The sequence below is a fragment of the Nilaparvata lugens genome, chromosome 8 (assembly GCF_014356525.2).
Source record: "Nilaparvata lugens isolate BPH chromosome 8, ASM1435652v1, whole genome shotgun sequence".
Taxonomy (NCBI): Eukaryota; Metazoa; Arthropoda; class Insecta; order Hemiptera; family Delphacidae; genus Nilaparvata; species Nilaparvata lugens.
Genome location: NC_052511.1, coordinates 42,065,372 through 42,090,964, shown reverse-complemented (window position 1 = coordinate 42,090,964; position 25,593 = coordinate 42,065,372). Strand labels below are relative to the sequence as shown.

General features: G+C 34.3%; 1 protein-coding gene across 1 annotated transcript in view; it reads right to left on the bottom strand.

The window, feature by feature from the left end:
* The window catches only part of LOC111045969 (all trans-polyprenyl-diphosphate synthase PDSS1), a 156,133-nt gene that overhangs the window by 71,763 nt on the left and 58,777 nt on the right, over nt 1–25,593 (bottom strand). The window contains exon 2 of the mRNA XM_039434795.1: nt 2,466–2,594. Within this exon, the coding sequence (XP_039290729.1) occupies nt 2,466–2,594 (129 nt within the window). The remainder of the gene's footprint in view (nt 1–2,465; nt 2,595–25,593) is intronic.

Sequence of the window (25,593 nt, the reverse complement as noted above, 5' to 3'; positions counted from 1 at the left end):
TCTGAGTATCAACCCTCCCATAACCCGAAAGAAACCACAATAAAGATTAACAAAATAGGGTTTATATTCACATCATCAAGCGAAAAAATACGGAAAATTTGAAGTGTTATTTTGAATTGTAGACTGTAAATTGTGAATGGAAACCTGCATGGTGATTGATTTCACCAATGTGTTTAATTGAAAGTAATAGGTACAGGGAAGTAACGTAAAACACTTCATAGATGAATTTGATCATTTCTCCCCTAATCACTTGTACAGTAACTTGTATACAACTTGTATACACTTGTACAGTATCACTTGTATACAATAACAGTACATTAAACAACAATCGGCGCAGATATTGGGCAAATGCAGATCATAGGACCAAACCACATGTGTCAAACACAAATAGAGTAATGAATAAGATGCTAATAATGTGGTTGGTAAATGCGAGCACAAGAATATGTGTCAGTTGAGTCATGAGGAGAGGTTTGGGTGATGAAGCAGCACAACCTGTCAAAACACCAGTCATGAGGTGGCTAACCACCTAAGTCACGCTTTATTGAATGACTTGCACAAAATCGAGTATTGTTGTTGTGGTAGTCTTGGATTGCATTCGTTTATAGTGCTAGACACTAGGCATTAGGCACCAGGCACTATATAGGCACTAGACAGCAACCACTTGTCTGAATTGACTTGCAATTATTCTCAGGTGTCTCAATGCACATGCGTCTGATACTGATACTTATTACCATAAATACTCTGATATTATGCGAATTTTGAAGTTACAGGTATGAAAGGTGAAGACACGAGTACCCTAATCAAAAAGTAAATCATGTAGAATGTAGTTCTAAAATGTAGTACTTTCATGTCGATGTAATACTATAAAAATGAGTAGATTATTTTGGATAATTATTTTAGTGTTATTCTAAAAAAACTCTCACTATCATTACTATTATCATCATCACAATATTACAAAATAATATAAAAAACTTATTATAAACTTTTTTGAGTGTACCGGTAGCTATATGTGATGCTCTATGATGCTATATTGCCTGATTAATCCTTAAATCATTTGTTCTGTTTGTTTAGAATAGAATAGAATAAATTTTATTTCACTTGCTCAAAATGCAATACAATATGGATATATAGTACATGGTATATATATTCATGCATTATACAATATTATTACAAAGCATTTAAAAATAAATACAGTAAATAAAAAGAATATAATACATAACTAGCATATTACCGACTTGTTTATATTCTCTATTAATTGTGTTGATGTTATAAATTGTGCTTCTGTGATTATCAATATTTTTCCTGTACTATGTTTATGATATTATTGTAATTTATGTATTTATTAGTGATGTTTGTGTGCAACTCTTTGTATAGGACTTGGCCCTAATGACAAATAAAGATTTCTATTCTCTAAAACTTATAATAACTTACTACAGTATTATACAGCTTTCAGTAACGCACAATAGGCTTCAGCCCAAAACTCTCCCTATTCCAATTAATAAACTACTTACAAACTAAAAATCTAATATTGTAGACTACTTCTTCTGGCAAGTGTTTATAAAATGAGAAAATTACTTTATGTACAGCAATTGTTTTTGAATATATTACACAAGTTACCTAGAGGGTTAACAAATACCTCCATTAAACTGTGTTACATGGAAAAATAGGGGCCCCATTCGATTAGATCCATTAGATTTCCACTCTCTTCAACTAGGCAAATGTAACTAGTGAAAATCTAACAGAATAATGAATGGAGGGTCTAACATGGACTGTTTCAGATAAAATTCCAAGTTTGCCAGGTGATGGTATATTGCACTAGAAAAATATAACTAGTGAAAATCTAACAGAATAGTGAATGGAGAGCCTAACATGGATTGTTTCAGATAAAATTACAAGTTTGCCATGAAGATGTGGTATATTGAAAAAAGTTCCAAGATAGAAAAAGACGAAACATTTTCATTACGATCAAACGCACTCCGTGACTCTGGGAGTGGGAGTCAGGCATATCTGTGAGCTTTTGAATACTACACCAGAATTAAGAGCTACAGAGTATAATAAAATCGAATAACTAATGTTCTTTCACGCGAATGTTTAATAGATAAGGTAACACATAAAAATATGTAAGTTAACTTATGTATATACGCTTAAGCTCAATATGCTTCTCAATTCATGAATAGCTACGGACCGGTTTATTTCTTATCACAACCTGCGAAAGAGCTTGCCGCAGCTGGTGATTCCAACTAACAAATCACAGAAAATAATGACAACAGAGAACCAACATAGCTGAAATATTGTGAAGATTCCAGCTACAAAGAAATCAGTGAGAAAGAATATAATGAAACCAGACAACACTAACAGTTTGAATGATGAGACTCCAGCTAACAAATCTCAGAAAATAATGAAAACTGTGAATGGGGTAAAAAGTAAAAGTGTTTGATGAAAAGTTATGAGTTAGTTGATCTCACCTGGCGAATATCCCTGTAGATGTCCTTGAGGTCATCTTCTAGCAGTCTGTATGGGTCTACTGGCTGAAAATCGGGCATTGACCCAGGGCCAACCTGCTGTGAACTTAGGGCTCGGCATGATCCTTCTCTCTGAAATAACAAAATTAACTATTTTAAAAGATTTGAAATAATTTTTAGAAGTCGAATACTGTGAGACACCATGCGAATCGAAAGGATTAGCTGTCAGATATGCTTTTGGGAAGCTGTGGCTTGAGTGACCAAAGTTCAAATTCTCTAGGTTCTAGGATATAATTTTCCATTAGATATTAGAGAGTGAAATGTGATTAAGATTCATGCTGAGGTATTTTGCACAATGTGCAATGCACATGTCTATGACATATCCCAGACTAGAAAAAATTCAGTAAAAATTCCTTCTTTAAAAAGTAAATTGGTATGGCTTTTGTTGGTGGGGAGTCCCTTGCTGGAAGGTCCCACCTCCCTGAATATAATCTAAGTCGTCAATTGGCCTTACGATTGGCATACTTCAGCCGGGTCTGACAGTTTAAAGTGCTCATCCGTTAACACGGGAGTGACCTGATCAAAAACTGTTGTCTTCTTCAACCATCCTGAAGACGGTACCCGATCTAAAAATCTCAATTTTTGTAGTAAGATATATTACAGATTGTTTTTATGGTATTTTCGAGGTATTTAACAAGATGATTTTCCAGTATTAAAAATTAAGAGTTCCCCAAGGAGATTGACTGGAGTCTCATAGAGGACTACAGTTTTTAATGATAAATTAATCAATATTGGGTAAAATATCAGTAAACAGACAGATAATTATGATAGATTAATCAATAAGTTCACAGTACTTAGTCCTCAGGATCTCTCCACTAATAAAATACTAAAAATAGGAATTTTGAATCCATGGAAAAATGTACTGTATTAATCAATCTAATGTGTTTCAATTTGCTATATCCTACAGCTTCACTATCATCTTCTGCATAGTATCATTATCGATTGGTAATTGAGAACAGTACCTATGTTTTATCTATTATATCATGAACTGCATAACAGCATTACAAAGCATTTTTTTTTCAATTAAACTGAGTGAAAACTTGGAAACCATATTCAATAACATTGTTCATTAACCAGTAGTCTATACCTATACTCAACTCATTAACACTCAGCTTTGCGCGCTTCAAGGGAATCAAGCACATAACCTAAATATTTCTACGTCAAGTACAGTAATTTATTTCGTGTTAATGAATGGAGCGAAGACTACTAGTTTTACGTACTCGATCTTCGCACTCCACTAAACACGCCTAGTGTCTAGTCTTTACTCTCTACATCTAATAACACTATAAATAATAACAACTATATTTACTAGCAATTGGCACAGACACATCCGTCCATTCAGTTATTAGCATTTATTGGCGTTGAGCTGTAATTTGGGGAAAACGTCAAGGATGAAATTTGGATGGTATGTTATATAATGATATTCCTTGAAACATTATTATGAATGAAACTCCTATTACTCTTTTATATCAGCTTCTGTATAATGAAACTATGTAAAACTGGAAATACTATGAAACGGAATTCCGTTATGTAGATACCTGAGACACAGTTAAGAAGTTTTTGTCATAGTCATTCAATTTCAGCTGTTTTCCATGCTTGAAATCAATCCGATAAACAGCTGTTTGCAGAACAAATAAACATATGATTCTCATTACAGCATATGTTTTCTTTACAGTCGAGTATGTTTCCTAGTTCCGAAATAGGAACAGCAAAACTGCTACAACAAAAACCACATTCAGCGCTCCAGGTCAACTTCCACAAAATTCCTGATTCGGAATTTGTGAACTAGGTTATATTTATAGAATGCATGTAGCAACGTCAGCACAAGCAGGTAATGTTTTCTATTTCTCAATTATTCTTCTTTGGATTATTATGACCAAAAATAGTGTACGTTACTTGGACGTGAATGTCTTTTGCTCGGCTAACGCCTCGACTAGAAACATCATTCTCGCCTGCAAAAGGCCCCTTCCCATCCTTGTGACGTAAGATACTATTTTGTTCCACTACTGTAGCTATCTAGTCTGAAAACTAATGAGCTAATATTTTCAATCCTAACATACTACGCCCCTCGTGCATCTTCGCATGCCCCTGGATCTCGGTGGAAACCAGATCAACGTGCAGGTCTCTATGAAGATGGCTGTTCCTGAAATACCTAGAGCAGCATCCACAATGTTCCTCAGCACCTTGTTTTGGTTCCGTTGTATGACATTGGTGTCTTTGGTACACCACAAAAATTGTATACCACACGTTCATACTGGCTTTAAAATATGTTTGTATACGAGAGTACTTTGTTTAAGATTGAAAGGATGGAGTTTCCGCGCACAATCAGGATCCTGCCAACAAAAAAAATTATCCCAGCAATATCCTATTGGCTGAAGCAAAGTGCTTTTTACTCTACTGAAGAGTATCTTAATCTTGCTGACATAAATAACTGGACTGGTAATTGATTTGTAATCTTAATTTTTGTAATATGTTTGACTGGGTCGCGTGTTGCGCCCTCACAAAGTGACAAAGCCTATTGTATAATATTATGTACTAAAGGCGCGTTTACACCGGAGTTTGAAACACGAGTTGCAAACAGAAGTTGCAAACATCTCTAAAAACGCGCATTTTTAGACAAAACATTTCGCAGTTGCAAACAGTTTTTCAGTGTTTGCAACAGAAATTTTTGTTTCCACCTGAAGTCGGTAAAGATCAAAGGGAGTTGCAAACTTTTGTTTGCAACACTAGTTTCGGTCACTATGTGCCGTTGAAACATGAAACAGAAACATTTCCCCGCCATCCCCTACGCATCCCCGCCAGCACACACTTCTGGTACAAATAAAGCGAAATACCAGTAGTAGATTTATTGCTTAAAATTATAAAAATATATTTGCCATAAAATACCCTAGGACCTTTTAGGGGCGAGAGCGGGGGGTTCTTAAACAGGTTCTGAGTGTTAACAACAATATTTTATATTATATTATTTAAAAATGGCTGTCAAAATAACAAATATAGGCTATGTATAGTCTACTTATAACGTCTTACCTTTATGTTATCCTTCAGAAGATCTATTAAAGCCTCGCACACCTCAGGTACAAACAAGATATGGTTGATTTTGATATCTTGAACAGGTAACTCAAGCTTGTGTATGAATCTCCGGTAGCTAAAAAACGCAAGGTTACGGCTAGTTTTTCCGTTACAGAAATAGCCTTTCGGTAATTCGTATCCATTTTCGAAATCTTGTAACCAATCATTAAAGTTATATATTCAAAATCTTCACTGGTCATTCTTACAAAGTTTTTAAAACTTCCGTCCGTTCTCAGTTCACCTGATAGAGGGTCGACATCATCTCTATTTAAATCGTCCAACAGGTCGTTTCCACTGTACGTAGCTCTGGAATTCAGAGACGGCCTCACCCAGTATCGTCTCGGCCTACGTTGCTTTGACAACACGACACACGCCGCCGCGGCTAAAATGACATCCTCGACACTTGACATCCTCGGAAGGACTGATCCCAGGAACCAGAACATAGGCGAGTCATAATCAAGGTTGAAAACATTTTCATGAAACATGGAAATAAAACCATGAAATAAAAGTTGCAAACTTTTATTTGAAACTACTGTTTGCAACTGCTGTTTACAATAAAAGTTTGCAACTTTTTGTTTGAAACTTCGGTATAAACGCGGCTTTATTGGTCAATAAAGATTCTTATTCTTATTCTTCATCCAATCAGCCAATAAAGTTTCTTATAATTGATTCCATATAGTTGAGAAGTGAAAATGTTTCATAATATTCTGACTAGTTTCCTGGGCCCTAAATATTTCTGGTTTCAGTATTCGTGATAAAGTTGTTATACTGTATCAAGAACATAAAGTTTCAAGCACATTTTTCACGGTATTTTCTATTAAAATGCTACATCGTTTAAATTTTATTGAATAGAATTCCTGTTCTTGAGGTACAGTCTAGTGCAAAATTTCATGAAGTTCAGACGTTGAAGATATCAAAGAGCCTATCTGATACATTAACTACTGTAAATGAAATTTCTATGCTAATGAGGTATTTAAACAGTTGATTAAATTGAGACGATACCTCGATACGATCAACTTTAAACTTTACTACGCATGTATAAAACTTCTGTAGGGGTGACACATTTTTGATAAAATTGTTAATTACATTAAGACGTTACGTTCATCCTTTACTACATTACTACGCATGAATGAAACTTGTGTGCTTGTGACACAGTTCATTGTGCAAATTGTTCATGGAGGTCGTGCAGCGTTGTTCCAGTTTACTGTAAATTGTTGTTCAATAAGTTTCTCAATATTTTCTAGCGTCTGGAAGTGTGATTCACTCACATGCTCCAAGTTAGCACGAACATTATAATTGATGAATGAGTTCATTCAAGAACATTGAGAAACTTTTCACAACCCGCGACCACGGCTGTCATTCATGAAAATTATGTCTCTTTCACCTGAAAATCGGAACGGAGAAGTCAGGTGATTCCATACTAGTAGACAATGTTTGTCTACAATTTAACTGGTTATTTTATCAAGGTTATCTACAAAAGGCTTGTCGATTGATTTCAATAGGTGATTGGTTTCTTACAAGAGAGTTATTTAACAGAGATTCCAAAAGAAAGTTTGAATTTGTGAGATCAAAAATGTGCAATATTACAAAATTACAACATCCAATATACCTAAATTTCAAATTAATATTTTTGTGGATAATACTAATGGGCCAAGTAGAAAAGCAGTACAGGGATATATTGGGGAATTGTATCACAAAAAATTTAAAATGACTTCCAAGTCTAGATTTGTATTACAAAAAAATTAAAAAATACTCAAGTCACAATTCTTGTAAATCATTATTGTACAGCGTTAATTAATTAAATTATCAAAATCTAATTGATTAATTATTAAATCTATTACAATCTTATTAAACGTGATTTAATATGATTCTTTGGATTTGGATGGAATAATTTACATTCATTATTCATCTCTTCACAAATCACAATAGCAAATTGATAATATAATCTTCAAACATGCAATAGCTTTCCATGATTTGAAACGAAATGGAGTCTTCAAAATGACATAATACATCAGCCAATGAGAGCGCGTTGTGGGCGTGAACTTGTACTGAACACGTGATTGTTCGATGTAGACCAACGTAGAACTTTCAATTGTATCCACCAATAGTATTGAAGAGGAGCGTTTTCTGAACCAACGGAGTACTTAATCAATAATTTATTAATGAACACTAGAAATAAATCATGCAAGAGATCTTCCAACTTTCAATGTCTCTACTTCTTCTTTTTATCTGTGTTCTTTAAGTAAGCTTGCTTTCCTGGATAAGGCTATTGAGATCATTGTTGGTATTCAAGAGTGTGGTATCATCTGCATACAAAAATGTATCAGAATGGACATAAAATGTATCTTCTACGTTTCTTCTTCTATCAAACATTCTTCATTCCCTCTCCTTCTAATCCTTCTCCTACGATGTTCATTAGCGGATTAATGAAAGCGTCCACAACACAAAACCGTTCCGTTATACACTACTGACCACACAACATAGACTACTTTCCACTCATTGAAGATTCAACAACATTTTCGTGCACCGTTCATGCATTTTCATACGCGCTGCTTTTTAATTACAGACTACACAACATATAAAATACCAAATAGGCAGCTCACGTGACTTGCTAGAGTTGCCAAGTTATATAGCAGACAATTAATTGAAACAGCATGTCATGAAATTCCAAGATTCTCTATTTTTTTAATGGAATCAGTAATGTAATACAGTATTTCCTTAGTGTAGTCGACTTCCTCAGAGCCTGATGAATTGACTTCTATTCACGAGTTGGTATCGACTACATTATCAAGTAAAAGTGGTCGAATAAAAATACCATCTCTGGAATTAAATCATTTACGAACATCAACGATGAAAACAATCTTTTTATTTGCCGAATTGACTTGATCTTTCAATCTGAAAATGTAAAATAAGTAAGTATTGACAAATATCTCAATACACAATGCAGTTACGAACTTTTAAAAGTTAAATGAAAATTATAACGATTATGTCTTCAAGTGTGATTGATGTCTGGCCATTTCGTAATAAATGTTGATCCATTCACGATATAAATATCAATATTATCGAGGTTCCCTTCTCTTGAGAAAACAAAACGTAATCAAAGGGAATCGGCATTTCATCTAAGATCATTTTTGTCTGCTTCCGCTTGTAAATAATAAACCTAGACGAAGCTGGGGCCACCTTCTTTGGGACATTACTGACCTACAATTTCACTGCAAATACAGTAGCACTATAATAGTTTATTACACACAGTATACTCGTACACTATATAGTGCTACAGTTAGAATATAAACCGAAATTGGCGTGTATAAGTTATGCAACTAATCCAATAAATCAGCACGAGAAAGCATGCTTCCAAACCATCCATTTAAAGATATTCAGCATCTTCTGAAGAGAGATTATTCATGTGAGTGAGTGTTGAAGATTCTCAGTCTAAAAACCGTGAGAAACTGAGATTTATGAAGAGACGGGTGGTTCGCCAATGTTACATCATCATCATCATCATCATCGTCATCATCATGATCATTATCATGATCATCATCATCATCATCATCATCATCATCATCATCATCATCATCATCATCATCGTCATCATAATCATCTTGATCATCATCAACATCATCATCATCATAGTCCCTCCTCTCACTTCAAATTCACATACATTTTTGATCAAACATTCGGCTTTCTTCTCTTTCTACCCAACATTTCGACACACATTTCTTGAGCGCTTTATTATTCGTTTCTCACCAATAAGCGGCCACTTTTTCACTCGAAAGTATTTGGGTCTTTAAGGAAAGGTCGCCCTGTGTGCCTAATAGCACACTCTGTATATAAGTTGGCAGTCAAAGTGGTGCTAATAATCGTAATAAACATTTGCATCTGTCGTGCACTTGCACACATTTTTCGGCTGATATTTTGGCAATTGAACACTAATTACATGGTATGTTTTCACGTTGGGATTTTTGAACGCCTTTCCAGAATCAATCTTTCTTTGTTGTAATTAATAGATGTATGAGTTGTATTGTTGTGCTGTACCACTACCTCCGTAAACAAAGCCGTAGTGCATTCGTGTGACGTCAGCACAGGTAGGGCTCCTAAACCAATAAAAACACTAGCTGATATAGATCAGCTGAAATCAACAAATTTTTATTGGTGTAGGAGCAATACCTACTATTACTTAAGTATAGTAGATATTGGTAGGAGCCCTACTTGTGCTGACGTCACACGGATGCACTGACTAGGGCTTTGTTTACGGAGGTAGTTGCTGTACGCACTGTATGCAATCGTTTCAGAGTTTAATATCTGTCTAGTTTAATAGTTTCAGAGTTTCAAAAGTTTAATATCTCAATTTGTTTGAGGTATTACAGGTGTCACGCACAGGTTGGTGCCCGGCCACACAAAGAGCGATCTGCGATCCCATAGGTTTTTATATATATAATTGGAGAGCGATTATAGATATAGAAACCTATACGATCGCAGATTGCACTCTGTGCGACCGGGCCCTTATCAAAAAACTGTCATTGGTTGTCAATAAATCAGAACTTCCAAATCCCTGGTACAGAAACCTTATCTACTATTCTCATCACTAGAATTTGTATTACTTAGTTTTACTTAGAATTGTATTGGAGGGTTAAGTGTAAGAGAGGGCCGGCTGCGCCCTAACTTCGCCCTCCTAGGTTTTTAATAAAGGCAGCTAATCAATCAATCAATCAAATTCAACACATTCCCTCATTATGTTGATGTAGTATTCAATTTATATCACGTCATTTTTTGACTTAATTGGCGGCTATTCATCTTCTAGTTTCTCCATCCAAATTTTATTTGCACTATACTTTTTCCTGACATACCATACCTTTTTTGGTTGATATTTTGAAATTTAAATTCCATTTTATGATATTCAATCGCAGTCCTCAATAATAAAAGGTCTTGTTATAGGAAGTATATAATCATAGAGAAACAATAGAATAACTTAAGCTATTGCTTATCAATGGTATGATATTGTTAGCTTCAACTGTAGAGTTGAACTGTCTGGGATGATTTAAACTGTTGTATAAACTGAAAGAGTAGATACGATACGTATATGAATGAATCTTGTTGTAACTTCCTTTTAATATTATCTATTTAGGGATTAGCGAATGAATAATTCTTGATAAAGTAGATCCATAAAAAAGAAAGAAATTATGTATGTAGTGTTTACGAGTTTGTGTTTCTTGAATAGTTCCACATTTTCTCAAATAACTCAATATTATTCGTTAAAAGTGATAATTGAGTGGAATATTTCTAATTAATTTATCAATTTAAGCCAACTAAATTCAAAATTCATAGTTTTAATGTTTATTTTGGACCAAAATTTTATAAAAATTATACACGTGAAATTCTAACCTCATCTTGGACTTTGTCACCTATAAATTTGGAAGAAAAATAGCACAAGGACTACCTCATCTTTCAATGTTATTTCATTAGTGTCATTTGCATTGTAAATAAATAAATAAAATAAAATTGTAAATAAAATAAATCGTTGGTGAGAGTGTACACGGGCTATTTCTATGTCACACTATTCCGCAGAAGAGTTGAGAAACTCAGGGGACCTTGAAACGTATAGAAATTTAGAAATTGGGGTTTATTTAATTTTTTTCGGAAAGCAATTCTTTCCTTACCTATGGTAAAAGGGCAAGGAAAGTAAGAAAAACTGAATGGGAATACAGTCCATCATGTAGTTAGATAGAAACCGTGAAAGACAAAACTTTGACTTGTAACTTTAGTAACTTGTTTGTAAATCTGTTCAGGACTCTCCATTACTGGCAGTCCAAATTTGGGTTGAAATTACAGTTAGCTGGATAACACTTTCTGCAGTTAAAAAAATAAATTACTATTAGACATCTTTGAAACTATTCAATTTGAAAAATATCGAAATAATAAAGCCTCATATATTATTTAGGGGCTTCAATGTGCAATCAAGTCCCATTTACTTCTTTAGATTAATAGGTGTGATGTCCTAAAATCATGCTAATCAGAAGGCATCCACCATAAATTCGTCGGTACTTTCTCGCGCATGCGCACAGCCATGGCCTCCCTGGGTCCTTATTCTTCGACTAATTAAGGAAGTTTCCTTGGCAGATCGGGAGCGAAAGGAAAACAGTCTTTGTTCATAATCAAAGCGGGTCTGGGACAGTGTTCCCCGCTTTTGTCTAATATTTTTCTCCCACTCACTCTCTCACTCCCCCTCCCTCCATCACACCGACACCCTCTCTCACTCTCTCTAAATCTCTCACAGGAAGCGATGTCCAATAGTATTAATAGTAAAAGATATGACCTCAGCCATTGAAGATTAAATTGGCATCATGTACCTGTACTGTATTTATATGATCCAGACAGGTTCTTTTCATTGCTACCAATAAAACAAGCGCACTATGTGAGTTCTTGTTGGTTGAAGCAATGTTAAGATGTTAATGTGGCATAGTTTAGGGATATTTTGAAATACTGACCTTTCTATGATATTTATCAACATGAACAGTTGAAAAAACTTTGTATAAACAATCATGAAACATAACACAATAACTATGAAAATTCGAAAGGGAAACAGATTTGGTTAATCCTGTTCTCTCAATCATTGGTTTGATTCTGTGCTTGTAATAATAAATGAATTATATTTATAGTCATCATTATTGTCATGTAGAAAATCTTCTATATGATAACCATTATAAGGTTTCTCAATATCAGCTCCATATTTAAGTAAAATTTTAACCATTTCAAAATTTCTTTTAGAATTAATACTCCTTCATCTATATGCTTCTGTTGCCTTACCAACTGTTTAACATAACCCCATAATTCATTGGAACCATATTCTCCTTTGTGCAAAAACCTTGTTATTTGATCATGACTCAACTCTCCACAAAATAATTCTGATTTCAAAAATAATAAAAAAAAACAGCCAATAATTATAATGAAGATTTATTAGATGTTTTCCTTCCTAATAGCATACTAATTGGGCTAAAGTGAACTTACTTGTCCCTAAACATACATCAATAATAGAGCCGCTATTCTGGCATCTTATAAACAGGGTCAACGAAAAATTGCCTTTTCAAATTGTCAATTTTCTCCAAATTTACCCCATTTTCGGAATGAATTGAAGAGCATATTCCATCAATTGAGATTTGCAGTTTTTAATGCGATTATACCACTTAACATTACTCATAAAGATTTATCATCCAGGTCACCATAGGTGAAACCACTACTTTATGTAAATGATTTCCTAGATCACTAACATGATTTCCCAGTCAATCGACTATGGTGAATGAAAAAATTAACCAAACTAAACCAATCCATTAAAAAAATCATTAAAATAAAGTTCTCTACAGCTTATCAGCTATAGAATATAGTACTGTATTGCTTACTAACCAAAACAGAACAAATATAGACTAAGAAATCAGCTTGCGTGCTTGAAAGAAGATTCAACAAATATAATCTAGTATTTCTGGTCGTTGACTATTTGGTCGTTTTACAAGTAGTCCGAATTTCTAGGAAGAATTTGGTAACAGATAATCACGGAGCATCGCGCCAGTGAGTGTGAGAGCGAGAGAGAGGTGATTACTGCTTTTGGAATCTAGTGCATGAAAGTTTCCTTGATCTACATAAATCACACAAGTCAAGGATGTCAAAGTGGATATTATGACTTAGTTTTTCTCAAATATTCAGTGATTTTTTTACTAGTTCCAATTTTGATAATTGCATAAATTAACCTATATTATATTTTATTAATTAAGAATATCACAATTTGGGACTGTACCCAAATCCTGTGATGCCTTATTCTTCTCATAGTAAATAGTTATAGATAACGTCGGATAAACGTGCTTGGTTATCAAATGTTTTGGACGCTATTTTAAGAATTGGGAAATGAGAATACCTCATAGTTTTATCAGAAGATGAAGATGTAATCTATGACCAGAATGCTTCTTCAAACGGGATTATGAGGCTTATGCTTATCATCTCTCCATTCAACACAAGGAGACGATGAAATTGTGCTTAACAGTGATTTTTATATAGCTAACATTCATGGGATTGGATCTAAGTACACAAACAACCAAACGACAAGTACTCAGAAAGCGTATACTATTGGTTCTTAGACTTTGATGCACTCATCCGCTAGATAATTCGATTCTATACTTGAATCAGATTTGACAGAAGCTTGATTCTATCTAAACCACTGAATTCACTTTCCACTCATAAAATTCGGTTCTTGATCAAAATTGATGTTTCGAAAATCTACTACCAAAGATGTTTAATTTCCATTATTGATGAAGTGAAATGTATAGATTCCCAAGATTAAATACAAGAAATACACAATATTTTGTCTATTCTACTGGAGGAAAAACTTTCTTTAGAAACATAATTTAGTAAAATACATTTTCTGGAATAAGTTTTCCAGCTGGAAAAGACAAGTACATATTGAAATATTTATCAAATTTTATTATCGAACAATATTCTAAAAACAATATTCTGATAATAGTATTACAACCTCCACATCTTCTTTGATAATGTTTGGGACAAACTTCATATTAAGTGATTTACAATCCGATCTTGGATCAGCAAGTGATTCAGTTGATCTGAGTCAAGTCACGTGACACATATTGGTCTCGTGCAGACTCTCGTGTGAGGATGACGAGGCGGTGAGTGAGTGTGAGTGTGTGTCAGGGAGTGGCGACCGATTTATTCGACTGGTTATTGCACAGAACTGACCAAGTGGTGTGGTCACGTGACCGCTGCGATGCCTAGGGGCGCATTCGGACGTTTATGGCCACTCAACGACCTTCCCAACCCTCCTCCCTGCAACACCCCCCACCCCTCCTCAACGAACCTACTTGCAAAAGTCACAGGCTTGTCCGACATCGACCTTCCACATAAAACATCACAGGTGCAGCAGACGAGATGGCGATCGAGGGGTTATTCGTCTTTGGACAGCTTGTTTGCAACATATATTACCAGAGATAAAATATTACTTTACTGGTATTCTCTACTCAATGATAGTACGTAAATTCCGCAATCAGGTGGCCATCCGCCACTAGTGTTTTAAAAGCCGTGCTTTAAGAATTTCCCTTGAAAAACTCGGACTTCCCTTCTGTTTTTTACTAAAGACTCAAACTATATGAAAACATATAAACTGATTGTTTATGTTATCAAATATATCCTATACTATTAAACGAGCGATTTCTGTTTATATGTTTATATATCTGTATTTGACCGGATCTCGAAAACGGCTCTAACGATTCTCACAGAATTTGGAACAAAGTAGGTTTATGATATGAAAATTCGATTGCACTAGGTCTCAACCCTGGGATAACTCGCTAAAGGACATTAAAAGGATAATTCATTTAAAAGTTGTGTAATCAATCAGCTTACCGTATCTCGCGAGAAATACGTCCTCGGAAATACAGCTGGAAATTTTGTCGTCTGTCGATACAGTGATGGAAGTGAGTGAGCGAGTGCATGTGTGGGTTATACCTCAGCTGATCTCACGAGAAGAGAAATTCCAGCAAGAAACACTCATTTTTGTTTATTTATCATTTTTTTAGAAAACATGTTTACTTCAGAAAGTCCAAAATAGTAATAATAGATGCTGTTAGTGTAGAATAGTACATAGTATATTAACAAATATTGTGGCAAACATAGTATATCATTCTAAATCGAATTCATAGTATATTTATTTGTAATTGATGATGTGTTTGTTTTTTGAAGTGCGAATAAATTGTTATTCTGATGAGTGATAGTTGGTTCAGTCAATATAGACATAAAAAAGGGTGTGTGCTTGCAATTTATATTGTAGTTTTGATTTTTTAATATATTATTTGGGTACATGAAAGAATATAGAAATTGGCCATTTTTTGTTTATTGGAATATGGGCCCAAGTACATTCAACAATAAATGTTCCATTTTTCGACCTAATTTGACTTATGATGCATGATTTTGGACCGCCTTGACAAGCCGAGTAGAATGAAGTGTAGTACGATGAAATCTGAGCATTGTGTCAAAAGTTATAGGTGTTTGAAATTTTGATCCTTGAGGTGTCTTTAAGCGCGCCTCTCCACTAGGAAATACTGAAATAAAGTGCATCTAATGGGTGATTCTCATAAAATATGATCTCATGAACTTATATCATTGTGCGAAATATCAATGTGAGTACAATGTAGCTGGTGATGATGGTTGAAGCTGAAAATTGGGTGTTTTTCACAATACAAGGAGCATTGTTGTGAGGTGTACCTGGAAATCTATATGAGATAGAGCGCTCTACCTGATCTCAGATTGTAGAGCACAAAAATACGCCCAGAGGGATTTCGAATTATACATCTAAATGGTAACAATCGGAAGATATTGTTGATCAAAAACTAAAATTTATCAAATTTGATTTTTCCTTCAAATTTCACTCATTTTTGAAAAATCGTAACTCAGTACTCATTGGAGATATAGAGTTCCAAATGATCTTATTTTATTCAGAATTTTATAATCTAAAAAAAGGCTGGAGTACATTTTTCTGTCCGATTACGAGATTTGGCAGAAAATGAGCCGAAAATACGAGGTTTTTGGCCCACTCTGTATCTAGCACAAGGAAATTTTGCATGAAGAAATTGGTTCTGGACTTCTCTTATGTACCCAAATGTATATAGTGACTGGACTAAGTAGCTTAACCTAGATTTTGATTTGGACTGTAGTATGAATTTGAAAAGGGACAGTTTGGGCAAAAGCCTGTTGTGCCTCCTCATATAACTGTAAAAATAATTGTACGACTGAGAAAATGAATAAATAAATAAAACTATAAATTCAATCTTTCGTTACCAAATTTTCTATGCTTTTACACTCCAGAGCGAAGCTCGCTCATCCGATATTTCAAATTACATTATACTTCAAATGATAGAAATGAATACATTATTCCACAAAATATGAAACAATTTCCACGTTAACAGTGATTACAATACAAGTTGAAGGAGGAGTTTTCATTATTTTATTTGCTGAATGAATACAATTAGTGTTCTCAATTATAGTACTGTCTATTGATAATGTAATATTGGTATATTGGTAATGCACAGTACAGTATGTAATGTAAACGCTTCTGGCAAATGGTTGTGCTCCATGGTTTCGCAAATAAGTTATCGCTCAAATAACTTAGATTAAAGTGCCTGCTACGCCTGCTCAACTAGTAACTAGTTGTACTTATACTAACTTTTCTAGTATTATCTGTTGAGTTTAAAAATCTCTTCCCAATAGTTTAGAACATACAGTATCTACGGCTGTAATTCAAAGCAACTAATCTCTCACATCAGCATCATCCTGCACATTATCCACGCACAAGTTCGGAGTTTTTATGGGTATCACTCTCAGTAAAGAAAAATTATTCAATTTTGGAAATAACAGTGACTCAAAGTATAAATGCACCCATGAATAATAGAACAGGATCAGAAAGAATCAAAGCACATTTTTGACTTCTGTAAAATTGATGCGTCTGAATAATTAGAAGTACCAGATTTACAATGTTTTCAAGTTAAAATCGTAAAAACAAGATTCCATAATCACCTTGACCCTCGATAGGAACAGACAGAGTTTCGTAAAGCGATAGACAGACAGGCAGAAGAAGAAAGGAAAGGTATAGAGAGAGATAACTACCAAAGAAGAGGCTAAGAGATGGGTCTTAAAGTGTGGAAGAAGAGGTTGCTATCACTTTTGCATGTTTTGCTGGTACTAATCGCAAGTAGCGTCAGCACGATAAAAGCGCATTGGCGCAATTAGTTGCCGAATATTGCACAATCACAACTGACTTGCATGAGACTCAGCTTCCACAAGAACGACCTTCGATCTCCCTCTAATCGCAGACAACAGACGCTCTCCATCTCATCATCATGCTTCTGAAGGCGTACCTTTAAAGAAGCTTTGAATTTTACTAGAAGGCCTGGGTTAATCATCATAGACACTGCTGATAACGTTCTTACACAATTAGCAGAGCACTCGCATCACAGAGCATTAGCGTAGTAATTTTCTGGAGAAACATCGGACTTCAATCCAGGACCTTGAAATAACTGTAAAAATAGTACTTTGGGAGAAGCAATACAAGAGGCTTTATTGGTCAACTGTTTCAATATTGCTAGAATGCATTTGAGTACTCAATAGAATAAACAATATTGTGAGAGTGGATGAATGAATTCCATTCTAATTCATGTTATATCAATCCTATTTCATACTGGACGTCCGTCGTATAGTAATAGTGTAGTAATAGCTAACAGCTCTACCAACTTGGAATTTTATTTCGTGGATGGTTTTAAATAGTGCATAACTGAAATTGTTGCTCTACTTAACAATTTGAATGTAACATACATTTTTATAGTCGACATCAAAGTTTGTAAAGCTTCATCAAGGTAATTTAGGGTTGAAATTAGAATTTTTAGGCAAGATGTATATATTTTTCAGATTTTCTGAAATTTGGAAGATACCGTATTACCTATTTATATTTCATAAAAAAGGCCCGCATTAGAAAACTACGAGAAGTGGCTTTTGCTCCAATTCAATCTCAAGAATAAACACTTATGAAGGAATGTGTCTTCTATTTCTCAAGGAAAGCCAGACAATAGAGACACACGTTACCAATTATTGCCAGACATGTATCTTGATGAAGTTAAATACACGTGAAAAGCGAGCATGAAAAGAATTCCATCCAATTAACTGCATTGTGAATCTTTATGTGATGTTTCGACGGTCAGGGTACTGTAACCAATTAACTTGAAGAAGTCCGTTGATCTCTAGAAGTGAAATTGCAGAAGAAGAATGCAATTGAAGCACTCAGAAAGCATTAGAAATGCTTGTGGTTTTAGAGGATTAATTATGATTAAATTTTGGAACATGAAACGCCTTGAAGGAGTTCAATTAGACTTTAACTATCTCAGTTCTTTACTACAGTTATAAATCATAACACTTCCCAAGCACAATAAATTAGGTGGTATTTGGAAATGAGAATTTAACAAGGAATTACTATATACATTTCGGTAAAGGAGTAAAATTGAAAAAATATTATAAATATATTGAATTTGAATAGATCTAGACCTAGAGAGATGTGAATTTTAAAAGTATCATCGTCCAAAAGAATTTGAAAAGGAATTTGAAGTATAATCAGAATAAGTTAATAATAATTGAAGCCCATGATAGACGCCAGGGAAAGTGATTAATCAATCTTACCTCCTGCCACGATTAAAAGTAGGTTGTCTTATAATGGTTTCTCAAGAAGGGACGAGACTCAGAACACATACCTGGAAAGAAAAACCCGTTATTAACATTGTTCGTTCATTGATTCATTGAAATAAGAGGTAATCATTGCATCAATTGGTAATTCTGACAATGTGAGTTTTATAAATTTTCGAAAGTAAAACAAAACACCTTCAACTTTGGAAAATGACTTGATACAGAAAAGCTTCCATCAAGTGCAATAATATAGTATTTATTATACATAAATCATTTCATATACCATTTTACTACAACCACATATTACAATGCTACTAGATAAACTTTGATTCTGAACATTCACTTTTCACACTGTTCTCTTGAACAATAATTGACTCCAAAAGCCAGTCATTTCGCTGAATTCATACGATATAAATAAGTTACATTAATATTATTCCAAATATAATCATGGTAATAAGAACCTCAATGTACTAGGTGAACTAACAATATTACAAGGATAGTAATGTAATGTTCGAATCAAATCCTAGACATGACATACATCACCACACAATCGCCTGATTTCTAAGATTGAAAATTGCTAAGATTGAGAATCAAATCACCCAATTCACGAAATTACAGACAGAATCTCACTCAATTCATAAATATTATGAAATATTCAATATGACCTAATTCATGTATTACAAAGTCTATATATCACCTAATTCACAAAATTACAGTCTGCATGTCACCTAATTCATAAATTACAGACTTCTGATGACCTAATTCATGAATCACACATTCTGTATCACCTAATTCATAAATTACAGATTGCATCACATTAGCGCATTAATGATACGGTATAATATTCTGTGGTAGGGTATCAGATCAGTAATAGCCAATTGGCGGCCAAGTCAGACCACTTTTTCATGATAATAATTGTAATAGTCACCTTTCCTGTTCTACCATCCACTTGCTCTTCAATTGGCAGAGTTCAATCAATTACCAGTTACCAGCCGACATTAGCCTTCGCGGTGACATTTCCTTTCAGATCTTAATCCCTCGACTTCGCGAAGCGGTAACCTTTCCATTTCAATGTTATGTTCGGAAGAGTGACAACCGACAACATTTTCATACTGAGAGGTTTACAGAATTGATGGTCAAGTTGGTGTAATTGATTGTACTCGAGTATTTCAAGTTTCTGAAATTGCTTATTAAAGAATTGCAAGTATTTCATGTTGTGATTCAAGTAACTAGGATTGTGTGATTATTCCTGCACTTGTTCAAGTTCTGAGAATTGGTTAAGGTATTTGAATAGCTTGAAGTATATAGAAATAAGGTCAAATATATGGAATTGTGTGTTTAAGATAGAGATAAACACAACATGATGATGAAGGACAATAGAACTATTACAAAGATTTATTCAGGAATTAGAATGAAATTCATTCATCTAGTCTAAAATGCTCAATTTTTTATTGATGATGCTCTACCCTCATGAATCCTATGCTAGTGAAATGAGTGGTTGAAATGGATGGGGATGATGGATGGATGATGAAGAGACTTATGCCGAGCCCTCTAGTGCAAACCCTAGGGCACGGTTTCACCTAGCTCGGTCAAAACATTTTGAACATGATCAAATCAGGTACTTTAATAACGATTGCAATGGAAAATATTATTTCTATGGCTATAGTTACTATACTTAGTCACACTTGTAAAACATGCCCGGCTTGACCATGTTCAAATGTCTTGACCGAGCTTGGTGAAACCGGGCACTAGAGTTTCAAGAGGGTTCCGACTGGGAAGTGATTTTTGACCACTGAATTGGTCTCAGGTGTTCATCTTCCCAATGACAGTGTCAAGAGCGCAATACTTAAATTGTATTAAATGATAGGAGGAAATCATTCAACCAGGTTCATCTGTCTGGTTCATTCAGTTTTACAACAAGAAACAGACCCACAAATAAATGAAAATATAACATTTTCATGGCGGAAAATTATACTCACTTTCAGATTAAATCATAATGATCAATCAGATCAACCTAACTGATCTTGCGAAGAATCATAATTACCACTGGTTCTGATGAGAAACATGTTACTGTGATTTAAAATTTTAAGGTACAATAACTAGCATTGTTGGTCTTCAAAGTTAGATAAAAGCAGTTCATTCAAAATTAATATTCTATTTGCTGATAAAGTAATAGATCAAGATTTTCCAGAAAGAGGAACAGACAGATAACCCTGAAAACTGTATCACAATTTATTTCACCGAAAGGACAAAAAGGAAATCTAAATTTCCGTCACGCAATATTAAACAAAAAACCATCGAAAACAAGTGAAACATGAAGCATTGGAGAATCAGGAAGACTTAGGCCACATCTGTTCCAGGCTGGTAGCCAACTTTAATAAATTCCAAGCACAGGCACTTGACATTCATGTCTGCGTTCTTGTCCAGAGAATTGTTTCATCTACATTTCAGTCATTGTATTCGTAGACAAACACGAACGACATTAGTTGAATAGAGAAGTCACCATCTGTCATCACTACGAATAGCTTAATTTATTTGACTTTTTACAGTCCAACGACAACATTATTCAATTCCACCCTCTGATTCAAACTATTCAATTGTCTGTCTTTGTATCATAATTGGGTCTAAGTTTAGTATTAATAGATCATAATTATTGATATTGATCATGATGAAGGTGATGTGGCGAATATCTATATTAAATGAAAACGACTTTATATTGTTTGGACAATTAAAATAGCCTGAGATTCGGGTTTTAAACCATTATCAATCTGGTAGACTGAAAGCTCAGACATCGAGCAGAAGAATATAGTGTGGATGGAGCCCTACGATTGGCTGTTAGTTGTTGACCAATGAAGTTTGAGCTGTGTCAATGACCGAGACAAGATACGCCCAAGTATTTCATTGGCGTTTCGAGTGTTCGAGGCGTGTCTAGCTTCGGCCAATGACAGTAGCGCTCAATCTTCATTGGTCAACAGGTAGACTAATCGTAGGCCTTCAGCTAACGAAAAATTTTTGATTCTCAAAACTGAAACTCAAAATGTTCAGTTGTACAGTGATCATTGAAGTCATTGAAATAGGTAGTTATCAGTTTGTAAAACCCCTTATATCGTTGTTACTCATTATGCAGTAACTTGTAGAATTGAGTGCTTCTGAGAAGATTCTATTTTTTGGGAATAGTCAGCAGTCAATTTATTTTAATCTGACCATCGTCAAAATAATTAAAAAGCAGTAGTTTCATCCGATCATGCCTATACTAGAATTAGTATAGTAGAAGAGTATTATTATATACCACAGTAACAGTATGAATGTGAACCTGAATTTAATATTAATTCATTACTTTTATATATTATTATATACTTTGCAAGTATAGTAGATTCATAAAAATGAAGCATAATAATTACCTCTAACACTGTAAAACTGAGACATGACTATGGACTATAGTAGCTTACAGCATACTAAAGAAAAATCCAATACAGTGTTACACACAACTGAGATATAAATATATCTGTATGTGATATCCATTGAAGCATACCGACATGTAGGAACATTCCCGCCATTTAACGACTATGTCCTTCATTTCTCAGTCATCCTTTCGAATCTGCCTGCAAGTTGAAATGCCACACACTAGCCAAGATGTCTTAATGCTTGATTTATGTTCATATATATGTATTACAATAAATACTTCGAAAGTACTAACTGCTCTAGTAAATGGAGAATGGAATCGTGTTTTGAATAATGTGAAGCACATATTTATATCGGATTTCTTAATCTAGTAAATAAAAAATATGTCTTTGCTAGATTTCTAGATAGCATTCTTGAGAATGATATCTTGTGGTTCTTTTCCTCTCTCATTATTTATTGATAAATAGGTTGTACGTTGATATACCGTTGACTGAAATATGTAGTTTCATCAGTAAGTAGTTTCATCAAGATTGAAATTGTCTATATTGAAGATGGCATAGATTGATGGCATAGGAGATTTTATTATACAAATTGAGGGGATTTATGAAGCAATTCTCAAGATATATCCACACAGCACAAAAAACAAACACCTATATCACGGTAAACAATTTAGGCCAAAAACATTATGGAGTTCAAGTAAAATACTTCACCGAGGAAGCGGTGGACACCGGAACAGGCTTTACAAGCCTAGTCCATGGTGGATGATGATGATGATGAAGATAAAATTGAAAAACTTTTTCCTTGAATATACGAGTACGTATTAGCATAGCATAACAACAGATCTGTTCATGATCTGCAAATAGAGAAATACGATTGGTAGTTAGCTACCATTGGCTGAGTACGTATTAGCATAGCATAACAGCAGATCTGTTCATGATCTGCAAATAGAGAAATACGATTGGTAGTTAGCTACCATTGGCTGACAAAGACACACCCACAGTGGGCGGGGCATTCATGCTGAGAGACATGATAAATAAAAGATACATGAAAATTACCACAAAACGAACACAACACATTTCATGAAATGACCAAAAAAACGATCACACATTTATGTTAATGGTGTAACAAACAAAACTAGTTTCTTGATTATTTAATGGATAAGTATCCCTTGTGACAACTTCAAGTCGGTTTGTTCAACACGGACATCCACCACAATTCCATCTTCACTATTACAAAGAAAATTTGTTACATTATATCCTGTATATTGGAAGAGTCGTGGGATCTGTTATGCATTCCTCAATTAACTATTTGATCCAAGAATGTATTTCTTGGACAGATGTATTGTATGGATAGGAAGGATCTATATAACTATAACTACCTAACAACCTACAACTACCAATGATTTCTTAGTTGTCGTGACTTGAGCCAAGACAGCGTGTGAATGTTTCAAAGACTAGAACTCTGAACTCTACACAAGAGATGTTCCCGCTTTGCACCAATCAGAAGTGTAGCTTCTGACATTTCCTCACTCAGTACATCGTAAAAACTCGCCAATAAAACAATAAAACGTTCATCAACATTAATAGCATACTATCTCGAGAGCATTCTATTTACCGGAAATCTGTGACCCCAGGAACATCACATATTTTACTAGCAAATACAAAAGAAATGAGCTGTCTTCATTAGATAAAATAATACAAATGTTTGTCCCAAGTTTCCCGTACTTCACCATCTTGTTTCTATGGAAGTCATTGAATGGATTTAACATTTTCCTCTAAAAATGATTAAACATGTACGAAATAGAGGAATCAAAGAAAAGATAGAAACTGCAGTGGTTATTGAAATATATCACAAAATGTGCTAGAGAATGAAATGATTAAAATACAAGTTTATTTCTCTAGTAGTCTACAGTCTCAAATCTACCTAATGGGGAAATAACGTACGATTGTGAGTCTGAAAGAGCAAGGTACGAGCATTCAAGCATAATGTATTTGGTAAAAACTCAACAAGTACTTCTGTCAACTTTTTTTTAATGTTTCCATTACATTTATTAGTGGATTATAGAGAAAACTAATATTTTACTGACACGAGATGAATTTGAATTGCAGAAAAAATGGCAGAAAACACACAACCCAAATTTGTAATTAGAACTATTGTAACTTGGTCCATCTTGTGGAAAATCGTGGTAGTAGAATGATCACCCTTCCTACAAAGGAAATCTGAATAGAAGAAGCGCCGCATTATTATGGAAATGCTTTTTCGCCACACTTGGATGTAATGAGCTGGTTTACGTGCGTCATATGGAGGCCGAAAGTGATTGTTTTCCGACCAGGCCGGTAAAACTTTACGGCCCTAGGGCTGTAAAATGACCTTGAATAACAGCTGATCGTGTCCGATCTCACAAAAATCATAGAGATAATCTCATAACGACTGTAATAATCTATATAATTATGTATCGTGAATCGCGGTATCATGTCTATAATATATTTTATGAATTACTGTTTCATAATTTAATATTTATTATTGTGTTTTTGATATCAAACAATAGAATACGATGATATCTCCATAGCCTCAACAATATAATGTTGGCTGCATTGTCCATTGTCAGAAAGGTAAGTATCGCAAGTCTTTAAAAGTGAAGGATCGAATTTGAAATCAAAGTACAATAATTGTATCAATATTTAAAAGTGAGGTAGAGTAATAATTGTTTCTTTTTTATTATCGAATTCCACTTCTTAATGCAATACAATCAACAATAATAATAGGAAAATACAGCAGAGATTTAAAGTTTAAGGTAAGCCTACTGGTGAAACTCAGCCTTGACTGAAAAATTCCTAGTAATTTTTCCGTAATTCATTATTAAAACTTTTAGATAATTTTTCTTCAATATCAAACCATATAGAGAAAACATTAGGCCCACTCAAGATTGAATCTTCGAATGTTTTCTCTATGAGAAAACTTGGATGAAAATTCTATTCATCCATCTATCCATGAGATATTGCACCAGGCGCAAAGCGCGAGCTATAGAAATTCAAACAATTATTCGAAATATTAATAGTATAAAAATATTGTCACTATTGTAAATTATTAATTAGTAATATTGAAATTAATTGACAGTGAAAGTTGTCATAACCAAGATTCAAACTATCAAAATAGGCTGTTTGAATTTTATTTATTTTTTAATTTCTTATATATTGGGAAGTTTTTTTTGGTGTGGCGAAAAATAGCGTTCGCACCATGGGCAAAAATGTATTTCCGGCTCTCAATCTTTTCTAGTCCTCGGCCTACGGCCTCGGACTTAAAAACCGATTTCGAGCCGGAAATATCTCATTTTCGGCCCTAGGTGCGAAATATACTATTTCGCCACACTGCACAGAAAGCAGCT